The sequence below is a fragment of the Agelaius phoeniceus genome, chromosome 2, assembly GCF_051311805.1.
Source record: "Agelaius phoeniceus isolate bAgePho1 chromosome 2, bAgePho1.hap1, whole genome shotgun sequence".
NCBI lineage: Eukaryota > Metazoa > Chordata > Aves > Passeriformes > Icteridae > Agelaius > Agelaius phoeniceus.
The window spans coordinates 117,206,961-117,224,665 of NC_135266.1; the positions used below are offsets into that span (position 1 = coordinate 117,206,961).

A 17,705-nucleotide genomic window follows, 5' to 3' on the forward strand; every position below is an offset into this window, starting at 1 on the left:
GCCCTGGGAGTTGGGATTTCTGTGTTCCCACAGAGCTCTCCCAGCACTCACATTCCTTCTGGAGCGTTGGGCTGGCATCTGGTCCTCCCCAAAAGGAGGGGCAATATTTCTCCCAGCCAGCAGGAGGAGTGCAGGTGTCCCTGGCAGCTTCTGTAGTGCCACATGAAATAATCTGGGATGGCTTAGCCCGGGGTGAGACTGAAATCAAGGCTCTGCACCCTATTGTGTGACTGGGAGGCAGCTGATCTTCCCCACCCTTTCCTTCTGGGTTTTATTGAAGCTTTTCTTTTTCTGCTGCTGTGCTTTGTCAAGGATCCATTACCTACATGACATTTACAAAGGGGTCCCTGCCTGTGTTTGGGATATTGTGATGTTACCTTCGATTTTTGTTGATCTTGGATTTTTGTTCATCTTGGATTTTTGTTCTCGGCTCCACAGCATCTTGCAGAGAGCTGTCAAGTATGCAATACCCACTGACCTATTTATTTGTGTCCTTGTTGGTTGCAGGCAGCCTGGCTGGCCAGGCAGATCAGCTCCATGCTTTCTGCTGGATGCTTTTTGATTTATGGGACACACATTCACTCTGTGGCTGAGGAACTGCATCCCCTCCCAGCAGGGTGACAGTGCCAGTGGCACACACACTCCTCATTTTTGTGTGAGGCAAATGATTTTGTGTATTTTCAAAATACGATTTTTTTTAATTTTTTTTTTTAAATGAAAATACTTTTTAGGTTTTTTAAAGGAAGCTGTCCTGGTGCCTTGCAGCTCAATGGGAGGTGCAGAGGAGCAAAGCAGGGCTGTGTTTCTGGGAGCTGACCTCCCTGCAGTGTCTGCCAGAGCTCCTGTTACATCTGACATCTCTCACAGCTCTTCCATCACCTGGAGCTGCCCTGCACATGCTGAGCTTGGGGCTGGAGGGGCAGTTCAGCTCTGTGGCTGTGGTTTCTTCACTGTGTTTGCTCAGCAGCTCATTCTGGAAGTGACCTTGGGTTTGTGTCTGTGATTGATGTGAGAGCTGCCATCCTGGGCACCGTGGATGCTTTCCCCATGGAGCTGCACTGCCTTTGCAGAGCCACAAGTTTTGTTCCTTTCATCTCTTGCTGCTTTTCCTGGCCCTGGGTTCTCTCCTGTAACACAGCCTGCATAAGTTTGGCTGAGGAGGATTAGTTCTGGTTGTGTCTGGAGCCCCCAGCAGGTTTTCCTGATTGCCTAAAAGGATCAGTGGGGTCTGTCTGCCCTCCCCACAAGGAGTGTTCTGCTCCCCTGGGTGCAGGGAATGGGAGCTGAAAGCTGGAGCACAGCCTTGGATCTCCCCACACCATCAGGAAGGTATTCTGCTATTGCAAGGGGATTGGGAATGGGGTTAATACCCAGATTTGTTTGTTTGTTTCACTCCCTTCTTTCAGTGTGGGGCAGTCTCTGAGGTTTAGGCTTTGCCTGCCCCTGGATTTTGGAGACTTTTAGCATGGGGGATAATGTGAAGCGCATGAATCACCATGCAGAATGGATAAAGGCTGAAAAAGAAAGTGCCCCCCTGTCTGGAATGGGTGTTTCAGTCTCCTGGATAGGAACAGGTGGATGTTTCAGCGAGTTTGTTGTTTTGTGGCTCAGAGAGCAGCCAGAGGCTGGAGTTATTAACACACAGGGTGAATCTGTGCTGTAAAACTGAAACAAACTCCTGCTGCACTGTAAGAACAGCCACTGCTTTTTATTCCATCCTCGTCCGTCACAGGCCCCCTTGGGCTGAGTAATTTGGATTTCAGAACCAGCTGAGGCCAGCAGTGACCCTAATTTCTTCAGGGTTATTTTCCTGGGGCTGATTTCAGGCTTACTGTAGCACAGTTGTTATTCTCGATGTGACAATTCCGGGGCACTTCCCTGCAGCAGCCACTGGAGGGCTTTGGGATAAAATTCCATTTTTCATCCCCAGTTCCCCAAATTGCTGCGGTGCTGCCTCGCCCTCTGGCGGCCTCTGGTCCTGCACAGGAGGCAAGGCCGGTGTTCCCCATTTCCCCATGGAAATGAATCCCTCCTTCCCCATTTCCCCATGGAAATGAATCCCATCCCCAGCATCCCAGGGCACTCGCCCCTTTCATAGCTCAGTGTTTCAGAGCTAACCAGAATTCTTCTGCAAGGAAGAAAAAAAGGCATATTCCCCTCTTTTACTGCAGATTTATAGGTGACATGCTACCTTAAATACAAATTTAATCCAAGACGCTTCTCTAACAACTCCTGTCAAAAATGGTGCATTTAATGACAGAGCCTCTCCAGTGAGGCTTAATGACTCTGTTGTCATAACAGGGACATTCCCTAGCAGCATTTGGATTAGGGAAGCTGCTGTAAAACTGCCCAAAAAGATGATACTGGGGTATTGGTATTTTTATTATATATTGATATACAAATTCAATATAATATTGATATATATATAATATATATTATATATTATTATATATAAAAATATTATAGAGAGATATATATTATATATATTTTTATTATTATATATTGATATTTTTGAAGCTTAGGCACTGAGGTGCAGGATTCCTGGTGTGTATTTTGTGTTAGCAGGGTGCACGCTTGGAGCTTTGTGCTGCAGCTGGCAGAGCTTGGCTCAGGGTATTTATTCCCATGGCACTGAAATAAATATATAAATAGTAAGAAATAAATATATGGCCTGGCAGCAAGCAGGAGGCTTTAGGAGAGGTACCACACACTGTGGAATTCTCATTAAAACCTTGAATTACACCGGCCCTGCAAACTGGAAGCAGCAGTTGTGGGAAATCCTCGCCAAGTGCTGAGCTGGTGCTGAAGCTTTCCATGATTTTCCAGACCTTTAAGCCCCAGCCCCTTTGCTCCAGTGACAGAAAACTTCCTTCCATTGTGCTGGTTGTGGCCACAAGTGGAGTTGTTTAATGGGCATTGGTCACACTGTCCCAGGTGTGAGGGGCTCCTGTGACCTCCCTCTGTGCTGGGGCCGCACACAGGGGTTTCACCCCCTTTTCCTGTTGCTTTTTTGCATTTCCCCTCCTAATTCCTGCATGTCCCATGAAGGCAGCAAATGGCAGTGGTCAGGAGGGAGGAAAGCAGCATCCTGGCAGAGCTAAATGAGGATGCCCAGGGCAAAAAGCAGGTGATGGAACGATCCTGACAGAAGTGGGCCGGGAGCTGGGAGCTTTTCACGGGCAGGAAGGTGCAGCTTTATTGCTCTGGCTGCATTTAACAAGCAGCAGATCAACCTGCTCAGGTCCCTGCTGGCCAGAGACATCAGGAACAGCCTGAGCACACGGGCTGTGAGTCTGCTCCTGGGAGAGATTCCTGTCTGCTGGCTGAAAGTGCAGGAAACGGGTTAAATGCAGGAAAAGGAAGAGGGGTGCCTTGAAAGTAAACTGAACAAAGATTCTTACCTTGGTTTGGGCTGAGAAACAGCTGCAAGGTGCATTTCACACAGTGAGAGAAGGAAATTAATTGCAGTGAAAAAACACAGTCTGGCCCACACAATTTAAGGCACATAGCACTTATTTTCTCTGGTTTTTTAAATGGACACCTTGAAAATTCCTTTTCACACGTTAATAGGGAGAGCAGAAAGCTGATAGAGAGATTTGATAAAATCTGGGCAAGGCTCAGAAAACTGAGCTTCTTACAGAAAAACACTTCTTCAAATAGATTCTGTGTTGCCAAACAACCCCTCCAGGCACATCTTTTTCCAAGGTAAGCCCTCCCTTTTCAGAAGAGGGGCCTGAGCTCTGAGCTACCTTTTATATTCTTTCCATTTCATCAAGTGCCCAACTTGGCTCCATCCCAGTGTGCAGAAAATGTTCTGAAGTTATTTCCACATTTCTGAACTCTGGCTTTTCCAGATTACCTCTGGACATAACAAAGTGGGAAATCTTGCACAGTCATGTAATTTATTTTTAATAGTGGGGTCTAAAAACCTGCCTGAACAGCAGCTGAATGTTGGGTCCTGTCTGCTAAAAAGGTCTAACACTGGGTTTGTTTCCTCAGCAAGCGAGTGTGTCAGGTCAGAAATACAGGAATCACCATGTCCCACGTGAGCCAGGGCAGGCTGGCCAGCACCAGGAGCTGCACACTCCCAGTTTCCATGTGAAACCACTGGGGTGGAAAGCTCCTTGGCACTGCTCACCAGCCAGGCAATGCAGGCTGGATGTCAGGGGTTCAATGTGACATTTTAGCCTTATCTCTGAATCTGTTCTGGCCAGGGAGATGATGTCTGGTTGTAACCTGTTTGTTTTTACACCTGTCCTGCACGCCCTGCTCACGGGTCGCTGGGTGCCTCTGGCTGTTGGTGTTCCATGGGAGCTCCACGGCTGCAGCAGGGCTTCCTGGGGATTTTGGGGAGCTCTGGCCTTGTTCTCACCCCCGTGTTGCTCTGGCAGGGCACTCCCTCTGCAGTGACCCCGACAGCTCGGCCGAGGTGGCCCCGGAGGAGGCGGAGGCGCAGGACCTGGAGTCGTCGGACGAGGCCGAGAAGATGAGCAAGGTGAGGAGGCTCAATTTCCACCTTGGCTGCTTTTGCTGTGGAGGTGTCTGTGGATGATCCCAGATGGGATCTGTGAGGGTGTTTCTGGATGATCAGGATGGAGCAAACCGTGCCTTTGGTGGTGGCACGTCACCTGCTGCCTCTTCAGCAAGATCCGTGCCCTTTTTCCAGGCTGGGCTCACATCTCCAGTACCTGTGATAATGTTCCCCACAGAGTTTGTAAATGGGCTGGTTTATCACCTCCATCCCCAGAGCAGCTCCACTAAACCACGTGGATTACAAGGATTTCTTACTCTTTCTTGATTGCTAGGCTTAGGACAAATGTAAATTAAACTGTATTTCCTTACAGCAATAGCATCGCTCACACGCAGGTGTCTAACTGCAAACTAATCACAGCCAATCCAGCTCAAACCGAAGCAAAACTCTGCAGTTGCAGCTAAGAGCTTGTGCAAATGGGTTGCTAATTGCCATCGATTTTCCACAGCGGTTGGTGGTGACAGTGGGTGATGATCGGTGGCTCCCGAGGCACAATACAGCGGATTATCTTGATTGCTGGCAGGAATTTGTGATATAGGTGATGCTGAGAGCTTACAGCTGTTTTCCTCCACAGTTAATGGTGTCATGAGAATTAGATCTCAGTCTGTTGGCGTTTCCCCTCCGTGCCTGTTTTCTCTCCTGTTTAACCGAGCTGTGTTGCACTGAGCTCTGGGCTGGTCCCTTCTGCTCCACTGCAGAGAAAGGAAGGAAAAGACCTTGGCCTCTTGTTTCCTGAGCCCTTGTGGCACTGCAGCCTGGACTCGTGTCCTTGATAGCCACACAGCGGAAGGGAAACATGAAATGATCACAGGGAAGGGGAATACCCTTTGTTTCTAGGGTTTATTGAGGAACAGCTTGTAAGTACACATAATTTCTTCTTCAGTCAGGGGCCATGTTTGTTGATACTTTGGGATTTTTACCTGTAAGTTTCTTCTTTAGTCAGTGGAAGTCTTTATTGATAGCTTATGAATATTAACTGTAAATTTCTTATCCACTAAGTGGAGGTGTTTGTTGATAGTCTGGGATTTTTAACTGTAAATTTCTTTAGTAAGTGGAGGTGTTTGTTGGTGCTTTGAGATTTTTACCTGTAAGTTTCTTCTCCAGTAAGTGGAAGTCTTTGTTGAAACTTTGCGATTTTTAACTGTAAATTTCTGCTTTAGTCAGTGGAGATGTTTGTTGATAGTTTGAGATTTTTACCAGTAAATTTCTTCTCTAGTAAGTGGAAGTTTCTCGATACTTTGGGATTTTTAACTGTAAACTTCTTCTCCAGTAAGTGGAAGTGTTTGTTGGTACTTTATGATAGTTTGTTGATAGTTTGGGATTTTTACCTGTAAATTTCTTCTCCAGTAATGGAGATATTTGTTGATAGTGTTTTATAACTGTAAATTTCTTCTTTAGTTGGTGAAAGTGTTTGTTGATAGTTAGATTTTTAACTGTAACTTTCTTCTCCAATAAGAGGAGATGTTTGTTGATCCATTGGGATTTTTAACTGTAAATTTCTTCTCCAGTAAGTGGGAAGTCTTTGTTGAAACTTTGCAATTTTTAACTGTAAATTTCTTCTTCTGTCAGTGGAAGTGTTTGTTGATAGTTTGGAGTTTTAACTGTAAACTTATTCTTTAGTAAGTGGAAGTCTTTGTTGATAGTTTATGAATTTTAACTGTAAATTTCTTCTCCAGTAAGTGGAAGCGTTTGTTGATAGTTTGGGATTTTGACCTATAAGTTTTTTCTCCAGTGAGTGGCAGTCTTTGTTGATACTTTGGGATTTTTAACTGTGAATTTCTTCTCCAATAAGTGGAGATGTTTGTTGACAGTTTGGGATTTTGACCTGTACATTTCTTCTCCAATAAGTGGAAGCGTTTGTTGATAATTTAGGATTTTTAACTGTAAATTTCTTCTTTAGTAAGTGGAAGCGTTTGTTGATAGTTTGTGATTTTAGCTGTGAATTTCTTTATCCGGTGGAGGTGTTTGTTGGTATTTGGGGATTTCTGACTGTAAATACGTGGGATTTTCATATGCTGTGAGCAGAGTGTGTTCTGTCAGAGGAGGCTGTGGCAGAGCAGCGAGCACAGCTCGTGGCTGCTGGGGAGTCCCTGCTCTCCATGGGTTTGCCAGGGCAGCCTGGGGGGCTTTGCCCCTCATCCCCTGGGTGCTCAGAGCTGGAATTGCCTGCACAAGGATTACCCGATTAGCTCTGCAGCTCAGCAGGTTGAGTCAAACTGAGAAATGGGTGTTAGCAGCTCTAATGCTGAATATTCCCTCCTGGAGGAGTAGCTCCCAGCTCTAAGGAGCCCTGCTTTCCAACTGGAGGAGCTCCTGCCCGTCTGGCTGTGAAATGTTGACATCACTGGGTGTTTCCTTTGGGATACAGAAATATGTCTCTGTATTTGTGGGGGGTGAAGGGGAAGTGAGGCTTTTATTTTTTCCTGGTTGAAACTGCTTGGAATGTTCTCCCACAAATGAAGGACACAAGGACCTATGGAATGTGTCTAACATCCTGAATTTGGCAATCTCAGGGATGCTGCTGTCCCTGCTCTGTACTCAGTGCCTTCCTTGCTGACTGTGGAAACTCCCAAATTCTGCTGCAATGCCTATAGAAAATTCCAGTGTATGGTAGTGGGGAAGAAAAAAAGCTCATCTGAGGGTTCTCCTAATCCCTTGGCTTCTCTGTCTGCTTGGGAAAGCTGATGTGCATGGGAAGGAGGATTCTTGCAGTGTGTGTTCTCCCATGGGAAATCACAGACACGAGGAGGAAAACAAAGGTGTTTTCCTGTCCATGCACTCCCACACCTTTCCATGCTCCTGGGATTATGGCACAGCAGATTAAGGTGGTGTCCTCAGGGCTGTTTCACAGGGGTTAGTTATTTCTGTCCATGGCAAGGGGAAGGCTCTGCCCTCGTGCCACCTTCCCCTTTATCCCATCCTGCTCCCAGCCGTGCATGGTGGAGCTCAGGAGACACTTCCCTTATTTTCCTGCCCTTTTTGGGTACAGCAGGGCAGGAGCACCCCCATCCATTCACTGCTGGTCAGCAGGGGAACGTTCCCATTTTAGCAGCAGCAGAGCTCCCCAGGTAAACACAGAGCTCCCCTCCTTCCAGCACAGAGGGATCCCAGAGCAGTCCTGGGGCAGGCTCCATCCCTGCCCAGGGAGCACTGCAGACAGGGACAGCTTCCCCAGGAAGCTCCCTGGCTCTTCAGGCAGCAGAGAGATCCTAGGGCTCATGAATGATTGATGGGAAGAGGAGAGGAGCGAGGTGCTCGCAGCTGCCTCCCTCTGCTCTCCTAGCACAGGCTTTGTGTGAAGGTAAGTGGGGGGAAATCCCACCAAGAGCTGCCCTTGGGCCCTTCACCCTTGGCAGGCAGGTGGCAGGGGGCTGTGTGACACAGGAGGCACTGGAAGGTGTCCTTCCTCCTCCTCCTCCTCCTCCTGGTGCCTCTGTCCCTTCCCCCAGCCCAGCATGTGTGCCCGTGGGTGTGTGTTTCCTTAGGAGTGGTGCTTTGGCTTCTTAATCTGCAAAAGCCTCCGAGCTGTGGTGGTGCTGAAGGATTTGGAGGTGCAGCAGGAGCCCTGAGGACTCCTTCCTTTTCTGAGAAGCTTGTCTTCTCCATATCCTAAAGGCCTTATAATGCAGAGCTTTCCTCTCCATCGCTGTTGTCAAAGCAATGATTCTATTATATAGAATAAGGGAAGGTGAGGTGTCTGTTCAGGTAAAACACTAGAAACCCTTCTCCAAGGTGGGCTGAGGTGTCAGTGGTGTGGGATAGCTGCTGCTCTCTGGACTCACTCCCTATCTAATTTCACCTCTTATCTCTTGGGGTGACATCCATGTGAAGGGTGGTGAGCAGGGCGCTTTCCAGGTGCAGCTGGCTCTGGCCTGAGCTTTTCTGTTTCTGCTCTGGGGTGGACTTCTGCCTTTCCTTTCTATCCCTATTTCATGTGGGAGCCAAGGGGAGGAGAGAGCTGGGAGGGAGAGGAGTGGGGGAAAGGAAAGCCTGCTCTCTGCCACCTTTTCAGGCTTGGTTTCATCTAGCACCAAAGTTCAGGCTGTTTATATGAAACAGGGAGGGCATGCCCCTGTGCCAGCCTCTGCTCAACAGAGCATCAAAACATTTCACACCAGAGTAATTTCTTCAGTGATTTTCTTCACTTGCCCCTGTGGCGACCTGATTATTTTGGCCTTTCTGATATTGAGGTTCCAAGGAGGCACCCAGAAAACTGAGTAGATGAGTTGCTGATGTTGCAGGTTGCCAGTACTGAATCTCAAAATTAGTCTTTGTGTATTTTCTTTTCCTGTCGTGGTCCTTTGAATTCAACTGGGGATGTGCTGTAAGAAGTGTCACCAGCTAAAATTGCTGCAGGAGCCTGTTTCTCCCTGTTTCTGATTGCAGACTGTGCCTGTGGCAGTCAAGGCCAATTACCTGGCAGCAGTGCTGCCTGGGCAAGTGTGCTCGATGGGCTCTGTGTGTGTGCACGCCCGTGCCACTTGGAGGGATTTTTTTTTTCCCCAAGAAAAGTAGGTCGGCTGCTCTCTGCAGCATTACTCGAGACCAGCGTAAGTCTCCAAACCTTCAGTGTATTGCAGTAGCCGTGAAAGGATTAGAAGGGGGATTTGCGGGGTCCCTTTCCCAGCGGCAGGATCGGCTCTTTGAAGCTCCATTCATTCGGTATTGCCGAGCCGTGCCGCCGGCTGCGCTGAGCCACAGGCACCGCTATTGCCGACATTGCCGACAGACACCCCCGAGCTCCGCCGCGTTCCAGCCCCGCTGCCGGAGCTGCCTGCCCCGCAGCGCCCGGCTCTGGCCTCGCCCGGCTCGGGACGGTGAGCGGATGGCACGGGAGGGAGCCTGGGGAGGCGCCGGGGGGCGGTGGGCGCTGCCCTGCCCCGCTCACACGCGGAGGGAGCAGCCCGGGGTGCCTGGGAGGAGCAGGAGCATCTCGGGGTATCTGGGAGGAGCAGGAGTGGGAGTATCTCGGGGTGTCTGGGAGGAGTAGGAGCATCTCGGGGTGTCTGAGAGGAGTGGGAGCATCTCGGGGTGTCTGGGAGGAGCGGGAGCATCTCGGGGTGCCTGAGAGGAGTGGGAGCATCTCGGGGTGTCTGGGAGGAGCGGGAGCATCTCGGGGTGCCTGAGAGGAGTGGGAGCAGCCCGCGGTACCTAGGAGGAGTGGGAGCATCTCGGGGTGCCTGAGAGGAGTGGGAGCAGCCCGCGGTACCTAGGAGGAGTGGGAGCATCTCAGGGTGCCTGGGAGGAGCCGGAGAGCATCTTGGGGTACCTGGGTGGAGCAGGAACATCTCAGGGTGCCTGTGAGGAGCAGGAGAACAGCTCGGGGAGCCTGGGTGGAGCAGGAGCAGCCCAGGAGGAGCAGGAGCAGCCAGGGAGGCGCCGGGGATGCGCGGTCCCGGGAGCGCGGTGCCCGCCCGGTGACGGCCCCGGGAGCGCGGTGCCCTGCGGCGATGTCGGCGCTGCGGAGGGGGAACCGGAGGGTGCGGAGCGAGAGCGCCGGCAGGGACGGGGACTCCCTGCTCCGGATGCTGTACCTGGTGAGCGGGTCCCAGGGGATGGGATGGGCTCGGGAGCGGCGCTCAGGGATTGTCGTGCGGTTCGCTGTGCCCTGCAGAGGCTCTGCCTGCCGTGCCGCGGCGCTGGCAGCGCTGCTGGAAGGATGCTGCGGTTCGATGGGCTTTGTTTGGGCGGGCGCTGCTGCTCGGAGTGTGCCCAGAGCGCACTGCCTGATGCCCGGGCAGCTGGATGTGTCTGCATGGCAAACACAGCAGGAAACGGCTTTCAGCACTACCTACGGCTTTTGCAGCAGCAGCCCCATGGTTGTGATGTCCTTGATCCTCCTCCACGGGAAGGATGAGAGCTCGGCTCCTCTGCTGAGCCCCTTCCCGAGGAGGGGTTAATGGCTGTGAACTCCACTTTCAGCTTTTTGAAGGGATTGCCTGCGGGATTGTGCCTGAAGTGTGATGCCGTAATTCCCCGTGAGAAGTCCCGGTTTAGAGCTGTCATTGTCACTGCTGGCAGAGCTGCTGCAGGGAGATAAAAGGATCTGATTCTCTTCCATACGTTCCCTACTTATCCACTGTCTCTGGGAAAATGGGGACAGAGGGGTTTTTGTGAAATCTGCTTGAGAGTTTTCACCAAAATAGCTGTGCCCTGAAGCCCCCGTGTGCAGTGTGTGCCTGCTTTGTGTCTGGGAATGGATTTTTTAAAGGGAATACCAGGTAGACAGGATTGTGCTCAGGGATGAAGCACAGCAGTTGTTGCAGGGGGAGTCAAGCACTTCAGTTCTAGGAGAGAAACCACCGTATTTTTATTGATATGGACTGATAAAGTAATCAAGTTTGCTGGTCAGTATGATGGTGGTTTAACAAGGCTTGGTGGCAAGTCTCACTTGGTTGTTTACTGCACCCTCCCATTGAGGGATGAGGGTCAGAAAGGACCCTCTGAGTTGCTGAATTCAGAGGGGTTTAGGTGCAGCTGGATCTGCTCTAGTGCCAGATTTGGTCAGTGCTTTATGTCTGAAGGATTGTATATGCACAGCCAATGCTTTCCATCCCTTGGCTAAGAATAAACACAAAGTTCAGCACGTCCTGATCACACCTCAGAGACCTTCCCACTCAGGTGTGCTCACACCCCACAGCTCTTTGGTCAGTGCACAGGAGCAGGTTTGTGGCTGTGACTCTGTCCTGGCAGCGTGGGGTGTGTGGGCAGCTCCCCAGAGATGTGGGGCAGGGCAGTGCTGGCCCTGGCTGCAGCCCTCGGGCGGTGAATGGAGCGTGCACAAGTGGAGATAAGGCTTTGGGAAGTCCTCCACACTTCCTTCCTGCCATGTGGGTGTAACTGCTCCTGCTGGGGCACACCACATGCCTCTGTGAGTTATTTCAGCTTCAGTGCTGAGCTGGTGTTTCACACCCTGAGCGCATTTTCACTCTCTCTTTCTGGGTGACCCATCTTTCCCTGCAGGAGCCTGCACAGGATGGGGGGATCTGCAGAGTGGCAGGCAGGAACTGCTTAAAACGGTTTATTTGGGGGTTTGATTCCAGATTGTGCTTTAAGCATTAGAACTGGATTTATTTGTGCATTTGGATATTCAAGCAAAACGCCACTGGACACGTCTGCCTCGGGTACTGCTAGCAAAGCCAAGCATTACTGAGCAAAACCCTGCCTGTGCTGGGTCTCTACAGGCTGAGATTCACATCTGAGCTCTCAGTTCTCTGTGCCTTCCAGCAGAGCAGGGGGCTTGGGAAGGTGTTTTAAGCTGTTCTGGAGCCAGGCTTTCACCCACTGCCCTTGGTGGATTTGGGGCTGTTGGCTTCAAGGTCACACCTGCTGAAATCCGATGCAGATCTAATCCAAAAGTTTGGGTGGGCTTTATACTTAAAAGCACATTAAGTATAGTGCAACCTTGCTGAGAAACAACAGGAATTATTGAATAATTAAGATTAATACATCTCAAATCTCAGTGACACATGCCAGGAGCAGAGTGAGTTGGAGGTGGACTGGTCCAATTCACTGCTTCCTCCTGCCTTCAACTTGCAATGTTTTTCCTTTCTTCCACATCTAAATTAAACCTCAGAAACTGAAGGTGAATATTTTCCCTGGAATGAAGTGTGTCCATAAGGCATTTTTGTATAGACAGCCAGTTCCTGGCTCACAAGAGTGTCCTGAAGAAAATGATCCTTTGTGTAATGAGCATCTTTGCCCATGTGCTGTGCAGTGGGAGCTCAGGGGAGCATTTGCAGCCCCAAGAGACCTCTAAGGGAAGGGGGTGGAAATCTTTTTTGTCCTAACATGGATTGTAGGTGCATGGAGAGGAAATAGCTCTGTGTGAGCAGACTGCAGGGCTTAAAAAACATGGAGATCACAACTACCAGTGGGTGGGAGTGAAGTGATGTCCCAGGGGCAGAGCTTTGTCTCCAAACCGCAAGGTGAGGATGCGCTTTATTTTCTCTCTCTCTCTTTTTTTTTTTTTTTTTTTTTTTGGGTTAGTTTTTTTCTCCTCTGCTCTCTTCTCTGGTTGAACAGGCTGATTTTGGGTCAGTTGTTCCACAGAATTACCCATATTGAAGAACACCTCTGAGACCATGGAGTCCCAGCTGTGCCCAGTGCCCACCTTGTCACCCAGCCCAGAGCACTGAGAGCCACCTCCAGGGATGGGCACTCCAAACCTCCCTGGGAACCCTTTCCATGGGGAAATTCCTGAACTGGGGGGCTGTAGAGGCAGAGCTGGGAAGTCCCTGAGCCTGGGCTGAGGTCCTCTGGCAGGATGATCAGCTGTGGTCCCTGGAGCAGCTCTTTTCCTCCAGGTCTCTGGGAGGGATGGAGGCAGCCCACGGCTGCCTTGGCAATCCTGGAAGCCTGGAGCTGTCATCACTGACACCAGAGACTATTCCTGCTCCAAACTCTTCAGTGTAATGAAAGATAGGAGGAAATGATCTAACACGAGGGGGTGAAGTGAGGATAACTGGCTTTTTATATAGGCAGCTGATTAAATATTAAAGGAAGCAGGGAGAAGGAGCAGCTCTGGGAATTGGCACTTAGGGGGAAGAAGTTCACCCTGCCAGGCACATTTCCAGACACAGCCTGGGGACACAGCTGCCTGCCCAGAGAGCTTCTGCTTGGAGCCTGGAGGGGATTTAGCTGGGAGGCTCTGCTTCCCCACGGCCCAGCCTGAGTGATTTCTGCCTCTGTGTCAGCTGAGCTGTTCCCAGCACTGCTGCAGCCCTGGCTGGGGAACTGCCTGGGGCTGGGGTGAGAGTTTTGTTTGCACAGGCATTTTTGGTTCCCAGTTCTTGGGTTTCTCTGTGAGTTTGTCGGTCTTAAGTGCTGGATGAGCCTGTTTTAATTAAAACTCACGTGTGTGTGAGACCAGGAATGGAGCTGAACAGCGCTTCAATTAATTTGAATTTTGCAACTCCTTTTTTTTTTTTTTTCTTTATCCCCAGTCACAGAGAGACAGGCCAGACACTTGTGGTGCCTGTTGAGAAGTCCCCAAGCTGCAGCTGCTCAGCTGCAAAACCCCTCCTCAGCCCCTTTGTTCCTCTGGCTCTTACTTCCAATATTACCGCTGCTCTTTCCTCTCCCTTCTCTCCAAAGAGCACAGAGCAGGTCGCAGCTTTCTGTCGCAGCCTGCATGAAATGAACCCCTCTGACTGCAGTGCTCCCCCCCAGGACTGTGCAGGGCCCCAGCTGAGCACCATGAGGCAGCTCACGGACGCAGACAAGCTCAGGAAGGTCATCTGTGAGCTCCTGGAGACCGAGCGCACCTACGTCAAGGTGAGGGCCTCAGCCTCAGAGCTCTGCTGCTTGCTGCCTCTGCTTCACCTCTGGAGCTCTTGCTGAGCTTGCATTCACTTCTGTGATATCAAACATTCTCTGTGTCATATATATATAATGCCTGAAATGTCACTGAAACCACGGACATAAGGCATTTCCAAGTGGCTGTTGGGCTTAGCTGGCGTGCAGTTACTGCTCGCTGAGATCTGGTTCTGGTTTTGTGACTGGAAATGTGTGAATGTTTCCTTTTGCTGTCTTAAACTGTGCAAAATCCAGCTATTTTGTGTTGTGTGTAAAAAGGGAAAATCCTCAGATTAGGTAAGCATCATTTGCCACCTCAGTAAATATCCAGAGGGACCAACAGGGGAATCTTTCTCTGAATTTTTAGGATTTAAATTGCCTGATGGAGAGATACCTGAAGCCTCTACAGAAAGAAACCTTCCTCACACCAGATGAGGTATGTCGACCCTTGTTTGTCTGAAATTAATTTCCCTGAATTCCACTTCTTGCAAATAATGGATTGAGTGGAGCATCAAGGTGCTGCTGCTAATGTCTGCAGCTTGTTTTTTCCTGGCATCACATTGTTTTACAATTGGACTGAGAATTGCTGCAGTTCTAGAAAACACAATTTAACCTCAAAGTGATATTTTCAGCATTCTGCTTTTTTTCTCCTTTTATTAGCTGGATGTTCTCTTTGGGAACCTGACTGAAATGGTAGCATTCCAGGTAGAGTTCCTGAAAACTCTGGAAGATGGAGTAAGGCTGGTTCCAGACCTGGAAAAGCTTGAAAAAGTTGAGCAATTTAAGGTAATAATTGTTTACTTTTATATATTAAAACCTCATTTTTTGCATTGTCTCACTGACACTAAATTTTGAGGAGACTTTTAACACTGTCCATCATATTTTTCTGACTGTTGTCACTGTTCATGTAAAAACCTGCATCTTCTTCCATTTAAGATTGGTTTTTAACTGATGCTGGTGCTGCTGAAAAATGATTCTGCTGCAATTGTAGTTTATGCTACATTTAGCCATATAGAGCACTAGCAACCATGTGCTTTTTGGTTCTATTCTTGCCCTTCTGCCAGATTTCTTGCCTTCAGCTGTCAGGAAATGCTAGAAATGGAAAGTTACATAAAATCTTTGCCCTGACAAGTCTCATGTTCAGAAGCCCTCTGGGGCTACAGATCAGAGCAATACATGGAATTTTGTGTTTCCACTTCCAGTCCATGGTGGCAAACACTTCTGCCTTTCAGCAGGTGTGCATCTTCACAGGTAGGAATGGAAACTGCAGCTCTGTAAACTTCATTTCAAACCCAGGGGGATGTGGAGACAGACTTCATTTTGTGTCTAATGCAGTGGTACTGGAGGTATGGGAAGGAGATGATAGAATATTTTTCCTTTGGGGAATTCTGCTCTGGCTCTCAGCACCACTCACCTTGGCAAAGGACAGGAGGAATAATAATAATAATAATAATAAGAAGAAGAAGAAGAAGAAGAAGAAGAATAGTTCCTCTGGCCCTGTGTGCTCTGAGCTGTCAGAGAGGAGTGCCAGTGAAGGGTCCTTCCAGAGTAAACTCCATCTCCTGAGTGCTGCTGCTTCCAGCTCTTCCCACAAAGCTGCACCAAGCTCGCTTTCAGTTCTGCCCCTGGGCCTGTCTGAAAGCAGCTGGGTGTGAAGGAAGGAAATGTGGGGTTCTGTGCTTTCAGTTCTGCAGTTTGCTTCCCCTCTCCCCCTGGCTGTCCCCAGGCTGCCCACGTGTGCTCTCAGCCCCTCACCAGGTGCTGTCTGGTTCCCAGGACATTTTGGGACTGTGTTTGACCCTGAACACCAGCTCATTTGCAGGCAGGGGAACCCTTGGTGTGTTTGTGAGGGATGAGGGTTGCCTGCAGCTCCTCAGTGCCCTGATCCATTGCAGGGTCAGACACATGCAGTCCTCTCTGTGGGCTCTGGCTGTTGCTGAGGGCAGCGAGGTTTTTGGATGCAGCTCTGGAGTTAATTCCCTGTGCAGCCAGGGCTGCCTCCAGGCTGGGGCTTGGCTGATGGTGCTGATTACAGAGGCTGGATCCACACACCAGGGCTGGGTGGATGAATCATGGACTCACAGGATGGTTTGGGTGGAAGGAACCTGCAAGATCCCTCAGTTCCACCCCTTCCACTATCCCATGTTAATCCAAGCCCTGTCCAGCCTGGCCTTGGACACTTCCAGGGATCCAGGGGCAGCCACAGCTGCTCTGAGGACTCTGTGCCAGGGCCTCACCACCCTCAAAGGGCAGAATTCCTCCCTGATATCCCATCTAAACCTACTCTTCATTGAGTTTGAAGCCATTCCCCCTTGTCCTGTCACTCCAGCCCCTTGTAAAGAGTCTCTCTCCATCTTCCTTGCAGGCTCCCTTCAGGCACTGGAAGGCCACACTGAGGTCACCCCAAAGCTTCTCTTTTCCAGGCTGAACAGTCCCAATTCTCTCAGCCTTTCCTCCCAGCAGAGCTGCTCCATCCCCCCTGCTCCATCACCCTGGTGCCTCCCCTGGGCTCACTCCAGCAGCGATGTCTTGGTGTGCCAACACCCTACAACTGCATTCTCCTGTCCTCCAAAAGCTGGATGGAAGCTTCAGATGACCTGGCTGAAGGCAGAGTAGCTAAATGCCTTTTTACTAATGCTTTTTTTTTTTTCTTTTCATCCCAGAAAGTGTTGTTCTCCCTGGGTGGATCCTTCCTGTACTACGCTGACAGGTTCAAGCTGTACAGTGCCTTCTGTGCCAGCCACACTAAAGTCCCCAAAGTCCTGGTGAAAGGTAAGAGCCCCTTCAGAGTTGCTGTGGGAAGTGGATTCGTAGAGAATTCTCCAAGCCTGACAGAAGGCTCACATGGTATACATCTGTATGTAAACTTTGAGATGAGAAATGCTGGCTTAGAATAATGAAAGATTCTTAGAAATGAAATTTCTAATTTCATGATGTAGAATAATGAAAGATTCTTAGAAATGAAATTTCTAATTTCATGATGTAGAATAATGAAAGATACTAGAAATACTGGGTTAGAATAATGAAAGATTATTTCTTAAATAAGAAAAATGCCATGGAATAGGACAGACATTGCTGAGAGAGAAATGAAGCTAGAAACAAGTTTTAAAGGATGACTTTGTAGATAAGACTGGATACTTTGGAGAAATAGAACTATGAAAGATGCATTGTAATAAGATTCAGGAGGGGTAATTTTAGATGATTGGCTTTAAAGTATTTACAGCATGGTGTGACAAAAGCTGATAGGCCAAGAAACACTTAGAGCGTATTGGAATTAGGAGATAGTTGGCTTCTGATTGTGATGGTGTGAATTATAACATCTGTATTGTCTCACCCTTTGCATGACATTGAAAATAGAATCAAAGTTTTTAAAACTCCTCTCAGTTGCCCCATCTCTGGGTCAGAAAACAGCATAATCCAACAAGTTGTCACAGCCACGTTCTGGTTGTGGTCACTGCACCCCAAACCTCTGAGGGCAGGAATGGGGGAGGATCAGCCTGGGAGAATGTTTCATGGAAGCTGGTGAAATATTTTAGCCCTCTCTCCTTCCTCTTGCCTTCACTCCAGTTTGCCTGAGGAGTGCCCATGGCAGAGTTCCTAGCAGAGCTTGGCTTGCTGGGTGGGAGATGAAAGCTCTGTGGTCTGGCTCCTGGGCCAGCTTGCCTCACAGGGATGTTTTCCCCTGTGGAAGTGGAGATCCCATGGAGCTACCAGTGCTTTGTGCAATTCATTTTTGGCCAAGACATTAAACAATCAAATGGTTCCAGTTGTAGCAGCAGTGCCATTGGGGGAGGAGCTCTTGTTTTTCAAACAACATCTGCATGTCTGACAGTCAAAAATTTTGAGCTTTTTTATTTCTTGGTTGGTTTCGGGTTTA

At 49.3% G+C, this 17,705-nt stretch overlaps 1 protein-coding gene across 6 annotated transcripts in view; it reads left to right on the forward strand.

Moving 5' to 3' along the window:
• TIAM1 (TIAM Rac1 associated GEF 1) overlaps nt 1-17,705 on the forward strand; it is a 151,400-nt gene that overhangs the window by 123,396 nt on the left and 10,299 nt on the right. For 3 of the 6 annotated variants that reach the window (XM_077174624.1, XM_054628168.2, XM_077174625.1), the window contains 5 exons: nt 4,392-4,495; nt 13,628-13,807; nt 14,196-14,264; nt 14,489-14,614; nt 16,492-16,600. In XM_077174624.1, coding sequence (XP_077030739.1) covers nt 4,392-4,495; nt 13,628-13,807; nt 14,196-14,264; nt 14,489-14,614; nt 16,492-16,600 — 588 coding nt within the window. Of the gene's footprint in view, nt 1-4,391; nt 4,496-9,704; nt 10,069-13,627; nt 13,808-14,195; nt 14,265-14,488; nt 14,615-16,491; nt 16,601-17,705 lie in introns of those variants that run through there. The other 3 variants (XM_054628166.2, XM_077174626.1, XM_077174627.1) reach the window with 3 other exon arrangements.